The following is a 12,346-nucleotide window of genomic DNA, read 5'->3' as shown; positions in this document are numbered from 1 at the left end:
TTTTTGCCTGAAAATCAAATTTTTGAAGATTTGGCGGCGCGCGGGGGGGGGGGGGGGGGGGGGGGGGGGGGGGGGAATTTCGTTTTGAGAGACATACCCTACCATTTCTACCCTTGAAACCTTTGAATTTGCCTATATATAGAAAGTCTTGTTATCAATCTACGAGAGAGATATATATATATATATATATATATATATATACTAAGCCTATTATCCTATATACTACAATACACAATAGAGAATACTAAGATACACTACTCTATAACCTATACTACTTAAAGATACAAAACTATTTTCTCTAAAAAAATTGAAGAAAGGTATTAAGGACTTAGTTGGTGTTGAAGCTTGGATTTCAATCCCTCTTTACTAAAGCTAAATCCTATTCTAATCCTTTTTTCCTTTTTTCAGTTTTGATTATGCTTTGTTTAAACTTGTTTACTATTTGAAATGGCATGAATGCTTAGTCTACTACTTAATATTGTTATCCTGTGTTTGTTTTGCTATTTAAAGTCATAAAATGAGCTAAATATTGGATAATGTTATGTTAAATAGGTATTATAATATACTAGTTTGAAGAATAGAAAGAAGAAATGACTAAATATAGGGGTTTAAGTTTTCTTAAAGTCTATTTTTAAGGGTAGATTAGTTAGGTGTCTAGGATAATAAGTCTAGTTGGCAATCTATTTGAAACTATAATTACATGCTTCTTTTTAGCCTTATGTCCAGAAGCTATTATGTTTTTTTGGAGATTGTTTTGGATAGGAATATTTAGCTTGATTCTGAGTAAGACATAGTTGTTCTAAAATTTGGGAATTACTCCTATGGTTTATTTCAGTTTTCTAGACTCTATTTTAAGTTGTTTTATGTATTGAAATCTATTTATTGAAGATTGAACTATGTTTTGTATTTCTTCTGTGTTGTTAACTGTTAAAGGGCTTGCTTATGTTATAAGGATAGTGTTAAGTATTTTGGGGTGTTGTTAGTGGACATTGGTGTTTAAAAAGGGTTTAAAATAAGGAGAAGGGTCTGTTTTAGCTTATAGGTTACTGTTATATTGATTAGTTTGAGAATCTGAGGCTTTATCTTCCATTTTGCTTGTTTGGCTATTGTTTTTTTTTTTCTAGATTCTGAAGATTTTAGTCTTTGAGGCTATTTTAGTTCGTTTGAGTTTATTAATCTTGGATGCCATGAGTTTAAGCAAGGTATAGGTTGTTGAGGGTCTGTCTCATAGTTGGTTGCCAATGATTTTGTCTAAAACTGTTTTGAAAGCTTAAAAGTGAGACTGTGTTCTTGTGTTCATTGTTGATAGCTAAAATCTAGGCCAATGATGTCTTAAATTTAAAAACTGAGATGGTTGCTTGTTTCTGTGTATTTTTTACATGGAGTTAGACTAAAGGTTATCTGAATCTATGTAGACCAGTCTCATTTGTTTTTAGGCTTGCTTAAATCCCTTAACGACTTAATTCTATTCAAAAGTTGCAAGAAATGGTTTTTTTTTTTCAAAAGACCTGCCAATCTGCAAACCTTTTGAAACTTGAACCTCTGATTTTTCTACCTGTTAAGACTACAAAAAGGGATCTTTGTGTTCTTGTGTCTACCTTGCCTCACCTACATACATTTCATCCCTTTTGAATCCTGCTTAAGCCTTGAAAGAGGTAGAAATGAGCCTTTTTAATTTGCCTTGTGTATTTTGAAATGGCCAAAGTATGACTTAATGCCTCTAAAAAACTAAGAATTTGTTTGAAAAGATAGGAACTGGATGGACTTATAGCTTGTCATGTTTGTTTCTGGGTTAGTATGAGCCTTGTTTGGTCTTGTATGCAAGCAAGTCACCTGTTTTGGGAACTGTTAGAGGAAACAAATAAAAAGAGGTAGGAGAACTTGTTCTCTTGTTTAAGAAAGTGAAGATTAGAAAGCTAGGCTACTATCTTTGGGACTATGATTGTGTTTTTAATTCTTCTGTGACTTACCCCCCCTTTCACACTTGTTTGATTGCCTAGGCTACTGTGTAATGTGCTTTGTAAGCTTACTCTGATTAGTTAGTTTTGGAATACCCTTTGTTTACCTAATCATATAAAGGTTAAAGTTAAAGAAAGCTAAAATTTAACCTTAAAAGGAAGTCTAAAATTAAGTATAGTAAATATTCAAGTCCTTCTGTCTTTCTTTTCCTATGTCTGATCCTACAACTTACATATCTGGTTCTTTATACCTTTGTTTACCTATATTGCTCATAAATACATCATTGTGTGACCTAGGAGAAGTAGCATGAACCTTTCTTGATCACTTTGTGAATAGTGAGCTATTTTTCTTTTGTGCATTGCCCTTAGCTGTATGCTTGGCATAAATAGCCATGTGTTCATTGGTTGCATTGTTGGAGCATACCAAGTTTCTGAGAGTAGTTTGTAACCAGATTATCTTTCAATATTTTGATTTAAACTTGCAGGACTTGTAACACTTAATGCAATGCTAAACCTGAAACCATGCTTAGGTGAACTTATTTGTACTTAACTTGCTTATAATGTTAGCACTTGGCCTTGTTGGTTTGTTTGAATTAAGTCTTCACTTGTGAACCCCTACTCCTCCTACTTGAATTGTATAAGACCTGTAAGATTAATTCCCTTAAGCCAACATTAGAAGGCTATATGCAGATGAACTTTGAAAACAGATTGAGAATAACAATTTTGAAATCTCAAGAAATTAAGTATCCCCCCCCCCCCCCCAACCTCCCTTGAATGATCTTGTTTGGTACCAACCTGGATTTTAACTTTAGGTATACCATTCTACTTGTTATCACCTCTAGACTCTGTCATAAATAGGCTTAGCTTGACTGGAAGTTTTGTTTGTGGCTGCATTTGTGGAAACTGTATACCTATCCTTAAAAATTGGAACTTTGAAGAGCATTATTTGGCTAAGTGTTGCCTTTACTATTAGCCTAGACTGATCATGAACTTTAAGTGATAAATTGATTTCAAAAATTTATTTTCCTGCATTAAGTGTTGAACATAAGCTCTTATGCATTTGCCTTGGTATAAAATGTTTGTCCTGCTCATTGGCTGGAACACTATTTGATAAGCTTTGCCTAAAACTTGTTATTTTAGACTACAACCTTAAGTTGTCTATATGCTTGATTGCTTGATAAAATCTAAATATTTTGAATCTGGAAAATCTGGGTCATTTCTGGGAATTCTTGAGTCCTTTTGGGCAGTTAAAAGAGGTGTATGTAGAGTGAATATTAAAGGGTATATAGTGTATGTTGGTTGTATATGGAGGGTATGCCCTTTGAAGGGTTTTGCTCTCCATATGAGACTATATCATGTAGTATACCAGGTATACCACAGTTTTGACACTTAGAAAAATTTGAGAAGAAATATATCATTGGTATATCAGGTATAACACTATTTGACACTTAGAAAATTTGAGATGGAATCAGATTTGGGCATGTTGCTTGGGCCTGTTATTTGTGGTCTTCATCCCTGCATTATTTCTAGTATTTTGGGCCTCTTTTTCGCGGTATTTTGTGACAGTACCTAGTTGTGTTTATACGGGTTTGGCCTAACAGAGTTGTAATTCATTTTAGCATTGTCATAAATTGTCTTAGCCTCTTAAATTTGTACTTAATTTAATTTGTGGCAATGTACTAATGTTACGTATACTCGTTTTCATCCTTGTCCACCCAAACCCGTTGGTGGGCCCCAACAAGGCCCACTAACATATCTAGATCGAGTCAACCCAACTTGGAGCAAATGGAGCATACGTTGGACTTAAGACGAATCCGATTGCATAAATATTTCTTTTTTGGGCTTGGTTGGTCCAAATTCTCTATCTCCCTTTAAGTATGTATTTTAAATTATTGTTTGTGCAATTATCATGCCTATTGGAACCCTTAATAGATTGTCATATTTTAAAGTCACTAAAAAATGAATTGGCTACAAATTAAGACTAAGTTTTTGAGATGTTAAAACACAAACTTGAGGCTGATTTGGACAAAAGGACTAGAACTGCCAGTTTTCGTAAAATTAAGGACTGAATTGGACATCTGAGAACTTATGGACTTATGACATGTGGGCGGATTTGAACCAATATTCAAACTTGTGGGACTAATTATGATTGGTTAGATTTAGGCTACAAAATAAATAAATAAAACTTGACTCGAACTTAGAAAAAGAAATAAAAATGGACTATATATACATATGTAAAATACTATATAGACTATAATAGTATACCTAACCTATTTTCCTAAAACTATTTTCCTATACTCTAACTATTTTTCAAAACTATTTTTGGGTGGACTTACGTAGGGTCCTACTTAGGCTAAGAGCCTTCGGGTGTTTAGCCTAAGTGTTCTAGTCCGACACCCTAAACGCCCAATTTTGGGTAAAATTTTACCACTTTTGATTCTTGAAACGCGGTATTTTTTGCACAAATGACTAATTTCTATTTGCGGAAGTATAAAACAAAACTTTTTTTATCACAACCAATTTATATCTATATAGACATATTATTAGACCCCGTAGGTAAACCGCAATTGAGCGGATCCTTAATACCGGGGTGCGTAACACCTTCCCCGGGGGATCACCAGAACCCTTACTTACACTCTGTTTGGAACATTGTTACCCATTGTATTGTATTGTATTGTTACCACAAAAACAATGTTTGTTTTGATTGTTATTTAAAATGTATTGTATCGTATTGTTAAATTCTGTCGTTACGTAACAATGAAAAGCCCCATTTTATGTAACAACCGAGTTGGTGTTATCCCATTGTTATCTAATTTCTTTTTCCAATTATGTCCTTACTTAATACTTCATAATCCTATTTTACCCTTTACCTTATATTATTTAACTCCACCCAAAAATCCTATACCCTACTACTTCTACGTAACTCTGTCTCCTTCTAGGTTTGGCTCCCTACGTCTTCTTCCTTCTGTTTATCTGCTCCCTATACGTCTTCTTCCTTCTTTTATCTCCTTCTACTTTTTTTCTTTATTGTCCTGCTCCCTCTTTCTTCTTCCTTCTTTTAATTTTATATGTTTGCTTTTTGCTCAGGACTCTGTGCCATAGTTTCAAAGTTACAGGTAAGCTAATTCCATTCTACTTATTCCATTCTGCCATATGTTTGCTTTTTGCTCAGGACTCTGCCATAATTTCATTAATTTGCTTGCTTTCTTGTTTTATTTTTTTGCATAGAATATTTTGCTTATTTGCTGTGCTTTCCCATGCTTCTGTTAAACCATGACTCTAGAATTGTGTAATACACCTATATGTGAATGCTGGTTTACTTTGTGGAAATTTCTCATATTGTTCATGTTGAGTTAAATGCCAATCTGAAATTTTACTTGTTGATGCTGCTTGTTCATTGTTCATCTATGTGAACAATGTGTTTCTTTTTAAAAACCGAAAAAAATCGAAAAACCCAAATAACTGAAAAAACTGATAAAAACCAAAACGATAAGCTAGAGTACATGATTTCTATGAACATGTTGTTGCCTCCTCGAATAAAGGCATTTTTACGTAACACATGTTTATATTCATATTTATTTTAGCATCTTACGTAGTTTAATTAGTTGATGCATCTCACTTAATTTTATTATAGATGGTGATCGAATAATCAAGATAATAGGCAAATATTGGGACAAGTGAGCTCTTTAGCATCATATCTTGCTCTCTTAGCATTTATTTGGTTTTGGAATTATGCATGTGAAATTGAAAATGATCGACATACGATCACACATGCCATACGCCTTGAAAGAGAGCAAGTTAGAGATGAACTATTGAGTCATCTATTTTCTTCAGAACTTTGTCGTAATATTTTAAGAATGACCCCTTCGGCTTTTACCGGTCTCTGTGAGATGTTAGTTAGAGATGGAGGTCTTAGACCAACACTTCGAGCTACAGTTGAAGAACAGAGTTGCGAAAACACTTTACCTGTTAGCACATAATGTGACAAATCGCGAACTATCTTTCATCTTTCGACGATCGGGGGAGTCGGTCAGTCGTCATTTTCATGTTGTCCTACGAGCTATATTGGGGCTATATGAAATATTTATTAAACAACCTGATGGATCCCAAGTTCCTTCTGAAATTGCCAGCAACCAAAGATTCTACCCATATTTTAAGGTGAACAGAGTTATAATTTTACTCAAACTTTAGCAAAGTCAAGATTGTTTGCATGTTCATTGATTATTATAATATCAGGATTGTATTGGTGCAATTGATGGAACACACGTACGTGTTAAAGTTTCACAAAGTGAAGCACCAAAATACCGTGGGAGGAAAGATTATCCAACACAGAATGTATTAGCTGCATGCTCATTTGATTTAAAGTTCACATATGTGTTAGCTGGGTGGGAAGGTACAGCATCTGATTCAAGAATTATGAAAGAAGCACTAAATAGACAAGACCCATTAAAAATTCCAGAAGGTAAACGTTATATAAATTTGTCTAGACATAGATATACGTGATGAACAAATAATTGAATCTTTTATTTATTTATGTTTAGGAAAATACTACCTTGTTGATCTGGACTCATGTTAAGAAGTGGGCTTATTACACCTTATCGGGGGGAGCGATATCACTTGAAAGAGTATTCAAGAAATCCACCTCGAAATGCTCGTGAATTATTTAATTTGCGACACGCTTCTTTGCGTAATGCTATCGAACGAGCATTTGGAGTTCTTAAAAAGAGATTTCCTATAATTTCTAGTTCAACGGAGTCCTCATATGGTATTGACACCCAAAAGCTTATTATCTTTGCATGTTGTATTTTGCACAACTACTTAAGAGGTGTAGATCCAAATGATGAGTTACTTGCTCAAGTTGATGCAGAGCTTATGAATGATAATGATGTGCATGAAGAACTTCCAAATCATCCTAGGGAGCACTGAGGAATATAGAAGAGGGGAATTGATTCGAGATAACATAGCAGCTGCTATGTGGATTAATTACCAAGATTAATTTTATTAGATAAAAATTCAAATGAACTTTTGTGTCACTATTATTCATTTGATATCATTTGAATGTAATTTTGTGATGCTATTATTTGATTTATAAACATTTTGTGTCGTGCATTTTACTTTATCTTATAACACTTATCAATAACTATGTGTGATGATGTTTTCTTTAATTATGTCTTATGAAAATTTATCTTAATTCTGTAGTTGTCAACATGTCGAAAAAGTCAAAGGCATCCACCTCAAGCGATACAAATGTTTCAGATAACTCTTTATGTGTTTGGTCAAATGCTATGGATGACACATTAATTGATGCATTCTGTAACGAGCAAACACGTGGGAATAGAATTGGTGGAACTTTCACTACACACGCACTAGACAACATATTGAAGGAGCTACGATCAAAATTTCGATAAATTTATTAACAAGGAGAAAATTCACAATCGAATGAGAGTAATTAAAACTAAATTTGCCAAATGCTATGACACATTTCAAATGGGGATGAGCGGGTTTTCATGGGATCCCATAACAAATATGTGGGATGCGAACCCGAAGTATGGGACCAGTTAATTCAGGTAAATTCATGCATTACTAGTTTATTAGTTTTGTTCTTATTTTCATATGATAATGTTCATATCATTTTCTTCAGTTGTATTCTATTTTTTATATATAGGCTAAGCCTGCAGCTGCTGAGCTGAGGACCATGTCAATTAGAAATTATGATAAGCTAATAATACTGTATGGAAAGGATCGAGCTACTGGAAAGCATGCTGAGACTGGACCAGATATGTTAAAAAGAGGTGCTCGTAAAAATTTGAAAAGATCAAGTACTAGTTCGTTGACTATTGATGAGGTAGATGAGATGATTTCAGTGAATCTTGCCTCGTTGGAAAACACCGAGGAACATGGGCGGGATAAGCGGAGAATCAACCAACTAATGGTGAACCTACATCGAATAGCTATCTAGAGACACCGACTCCTACCGAAATAAAAAGTCTAAACATGATCATCTTGACGGAATGGGCGACATGTTGAGAGGTGGGATGGACAATTTGGCTCATGCAATTAACCGACTTTCAACTATGCCTCCTATTCCTGCGAACGAGATATGACAAATGGTAAAGGAGATGAATTTGGAACGTCACATGAGCAATAAGGCTTATATAGTTCTTTGTAAAAACGCGTATATATGTGTCGCACACCGATGGGATGTCCACGGGAAGACCGCAAGATTCTTTTATTGACCATGATGTCACGAAGATTAAGTTTAGAATAATTTTATTTAAATTTTAAGTATTTATGATTTTGTGGACCGCATGAATACTTAGTTATTGACAATTATTTCGTTATGCATTTTAAGCTATGGATTATATGAAAAATATAGGCATCGTGAGAAAATCGTTTGTGGGGTGTCTTCAAACTTTCTATACCAGTGAAATTTTAAAGATTTTGAGTGGTTAATGACGTTTCTTAACTACTTAGGATTGAATTTGAAATCTGAATTTGTTTGTGTCTAAGATTCATGCTTTTAATCATTATTGGTGTTTTGATAATCTTCTCCATTGGATCCCCTCGCTTTTGTTGCCTCACCAACAATATTTAAGATCTACCAGTTTGGATATGTCCTAATACCCCGAATTATTAAACTTTGGAAAATGGAATTGAGGTTCGTTGGTTCAACAATTATAATGGTGAGTTCGTGTCTTCTTCAATTTTAAGTGTTTGTTAATGGTCCGATATTATGCTATTGCACAATTTACATGCATACTTATAGTTTAGGGTATTTTAGTAAACTTACCAATTAAAATACAGTACGATACATTCAATCCAAACAAAAAATATGTTATTACGCAGCAGCAAACGATACAGTCTATCCAAACATTGTATTTACAAAATAAAGACAAGACAATACAATACAAGATAAATAGTACATTATGAAACAATGGGTAACAACGTTCCAAACAGAGTGTTAGACTCTGTGTAGATTAGGTTTCATTTAAAATAATTTCGACTCGATTTTTCCTAATTTCCTAAAAATTAGGTGGCGACTCTAAAAATAGGTCCAATTAGAGTACCATTACGTAGAAGAATATTTTTTCCTTTTTCTCGGTACGATTGGCAACCGTACTTCCCCGGGACACTTTTCTTTTTAAATGAGGTAAGTGCAAATATGAATCGAAAAAAATAGAACCGCTACACTTCTCACTCTGTATAGCACAAATTTGCAATATATATAACTAAGAAAAGTTTATAAAGTTGAGCTATTTGTTTAAGAGAGTCAGCCATATAAGCTTCTTAGCAAGCTTGATGTCTTACCAACAGTTTTTTTTTTTCAGTGAGAAGAACGAAAGCTCAAACCATATAACACGTCCATCTACCATATTTAAAGTTAAAATGATTTATGGCAACTTCATTCTTCGACTTTAGTTGTAATGCTGCATTATTAGAGGAGTATTTTTTTTGCACCAAACACAATTTATTTATCATACGTACAAGTGCCAATGAAACGCTATGATGTAGTAGAAATCAGGCAGATTTGCAATCAAATGAAGTTGCTAATTTCCTCAAAACAAATCAACTTCAAAAGGGAAAAGATAAAATTGACAAACTACTCATGTTTTATACTTTCTTTTGTTTTTTTCTAGCTGAAATGAGTTAAATAAAATATCAGGCTAAAATTCCAAATGAACAAAATCAAAAACTTCAGTAGAAAATAACACACGCTACATGATTAATTACTCTCCTTGCATATTCTCTGAATCTTTGCCAAAAGGGGTCCCAACTCCACCTTCTACTCCTTCTGAAAGGCACAATGGAATCAACCGCAAAAATTCCTGTCGATGAAGGAAAAATCAAAAGAGAAGATCAAAAATTTGAATATGGTTACGTTTATGCAATGAAAGAATCTCAAATTCTTGAAAAAAGTATATAATTGAAACTTGGAAGGAGTTTCTATTACAACATATTTACCAACACATCTCACTTTTCCTACATTAATCTGCAATGTTAGTAAATATAAATATGATATTTGCAATAGAAATAGAAATTGGTGTTAATAAAAGTTCTAAAAAAACAGAACGTTTATGTGCTCATAACCTACTTAGGAAGTAATGCAGATGGCAAATTCCATGCCTATTACCCTGCTTTTATATAATAAGGATATAAAAAAGATATAGATAAATATTTTATCTTCAATTCAAATTCAAATTCAAATTCAAACATTTTTATCTCAATCCAAATCTAAAATTTGTTATCTCAACTTAAAATATATTATCTTTAAATTTATTCAAAGAAGTGTTAAATAACGTACTTTTGCCACATTAAAAAGGAATCAGACCGATAACACAAAATTAATTTTGTATCAATTACTAAGTTTTTGAAAAATGAATGAAATTATAATATTTAAAAACAAAAAGTTAATGTAAACGTTTCCAGTATTTGAGTTATATATTCTTAATTATCATAGCTTGTAACTTTTTATATTTCCATTTCCAAATCATATAACTTTGTTTATTCTCAGCAGAAGGTATATATCTAATTCTTTTATCTCATTTAAACTTACTTTTAATTATTCATCACTTTTTAATTCAAACAAATTTCACTAAATTTATTTTATCAAAAAAAGCACATGTTTATCTTTCTGATAAGCTTAAATTTATATAAAAAATATTAATGAGCTGTGAAGGATAAATTACAAAACCTAAAAGATATCATGTCCAAATATAATAGATATATAGACTCAATTCAAATTTAAACTCAATTCTTTTATTTTCTTGATTCTGGCATCTTTTAGTGATTTCTCTAATATCCAATTTTACATTTTTAGACTAAAAGAGTTTGTGATAAATATAAATATTAATAACGCATTTAATAATAATGAAGTTCAATCTTGATAAACGACTTTGTCAAGATAATTTCCAGTATATATTTAATCTTAGATAATTTTTAGTATATATTTAATCTTAAATAAACGTCTTAGTTCACTCTTAGAATAAATTTTGATTTATTATTATTATTATTATTATTATTATTATTATTATTATTATTATTATTATTATTATTATAAAAGACAGTGAAAAAAAAAGGTGATAAACATCCGTATTTTGAACTTGAATTGAGTTGGAAACTATTCTAATCTTGAAAATTGAGTTTTACTTATTTAATTCAAATTCAATTTTTTTTTATTTTTCATTCAAATTCATAAATTATATATATATATATATATATATATATATATATATATATATATATATATATATAGATTATAATTCTTATTAACTTTGTCCTAATTCTCATTAACTTTATCTTAAAATTTTCAAGTGGCTTGTTATTAGCTTGTCACTTGGCTTAATCACATTGCTTATACCTCTCCTATTTTTATATATATATATATATTATTATTATTATTATTATTATTATTATAATTATTATAATAATAATAATAATAATAATAATAATAATAATAATAATAGTATATAGATTATACATGATAAAATTTATTACATTAAAAAAATATGGGTGAAGCTAGGACGGATGGTTACTAAACCTAAAATTTTAAAAGTTCAAAACAATTTTAAGTTCATTGATAAAAGAACGTAATAATTTTTTTGAGATAACATAGGAGGCAAATTTGGATAGCTTGCAATTTGAATTTTAAACTTTGTTTTCTAATATCATTTAATAGATAAGTAACCATAATTTAAAAAAATAGGTTTAAAAGAATTTAAAACTAAGATAATCAATTTCGTTGAACTTTGGGATTATCTATAAAGAGTCCTTCTTGATAAGAATCCCAGATTAACTTTAAAAGATTTAACTACAATTCAAATTCATCACTAATCAACTTTAAATTTCCTCTGCTGCTTGCAGTAAAGAATAAAAATGCTTGAAAAAATATTACAACAAACACCACGTCAGGAAATCATATCATGCAATGTAAAAATAAGATCTCAACGTAAAACTACTCGTAACGAATAGGAACAAAACGAAATGTTTTTGTAAAATAATGAAAACAATAAGCCAATAAGAATTAGAAATTATCACATTCTTCTCAAATGAATTATCTGTTGAGAGTTGTGAATAGATAAATATAAATATTGATAATATATGTTTTTAAATTAGTTTTAGATTCAAATTTGAATCTTTACATTTCAATTATCAATTCAAAACTTGTATTAAAATTCTTATTAACTTTGTCCTAATTCTCATTAACTTTGTCTTAAAATTGCCAAGTGGCTTGCCAAGTGTCACGACCCAATTCGCGAGTCGTGGTGGCACCTACACTATCCCTCTGAGTAGGCAAACCACATTACTAATAACAAGTTAAATAAGCGGAAAATTAAATAAGAATAAGTTATCAAGTCTTAAATACTTATCATAACTAAAAATGTCACGAC

At 31.5% G+C, this 12,346-nt stretch overlaps 2 protein-coding genes across 3 annotated transcripts; both read left to right on the top strand.

Annotated features, from left to right (window-relative positions):
• The first annotated feature begins 4,593 nt into the window (after positions 1-4,593).
• LOC132029884 (uncharacterized) lies at positions 4,594-6,897 on the top strand. Of its 2 annotated transcripts, XM_059419282.1 has the most exons (3): positions 4,594-6,116; positions 6,195-6,420; positions 6,500-6,897. In XM_059419282.1, exons 1-3 carry the CDS (start codon positions 5,862-5,864, stop codon positions 6,532-6,534), a joined length of 516 nt encoding a protein of 171 aa, XP_059275265.1. In that variant the 5' UTR covers positions 4,594-5,861; the 3' UTR covers positions 6,535-6,897. The 2 variants fall into 2 exon arrangements, with proteins under 2 accessions (XP_059275265.1, XP_059275263.1); XM_059419280.1 differs by having other exon boundaries at positions 6,195-6,897.
• Positions 6,898-7,072: 175 nt separating this feature from the next.
• LOC132029885 (uncharacterized) lies at positions 7,073-7,938 on the top strand. Its single transcript, XM_059419283.1, has 2 exons — positions 7,073-7,525; positions 7,624-7,938. Exons 1-2 carry the CDS (start codon positions 7,466-7,468, stop codon positions 7,915-7,917), a joined length of 354 nt encoding a protein of 117 aa, XP_059275266.1. The 5' UTR covers positions 7,073-7,465; the 3' UTR covers positions 7,918-7,938.
• Positions 7,939-12,346: the final 4,408 nt, after the last annotated feature.

The sequence above is a fragment of the Lycium ferocissimum genome, chromosome 9 (assembly GCF_029784015.1).
Source record: "Lycium ferocissimum isolate CSIRO_LF1 chromosome 9, AGI_CSIRO_Lferr_CH_V1, whole genome shotgun sequence".
NCBI classification, from domain to species: Eukaryota; Viridiplantae; Streptophyta; class Magnoliopsida; order Solanales; family Solanaceae; genus Lycium; species Lycium ferocissimum.
The sequence above is the reverse complement of the archived record's forward strand: the minus strand, read 5'-3'. Positions and strand labels throughout refer to the sequence as shown.

Coding starts and splice junctions, on each gene's coding strand:
- LOC132029885 (XM_059419283.1), top strand. CDS start 7,466: ATGGGATCCCATAACAAATATGTGGGATGCGAACCCGAAGTATGGGAC. Junction 7,526..7,623: donor TATGGGACCAGTTAATTCAG/GTAAATTCATGC, acceptor TTTTATATATAG/GCTAAGCCTGCAGCTGCTGA.
- LOC132029884 (XM_059419280.1), top strand. CDS start 5,862: ATGGAGGTCTTAGACCAACACTTCGAGCTACAGTTGAAGAACAGAGTT. Junction 6,117..6,194: donor GATTCTACCCATATTTTAAG/GTGAACAGAGTT, acceptor TTATAATATCAG/GATTGTATTGGTGCAATTGA.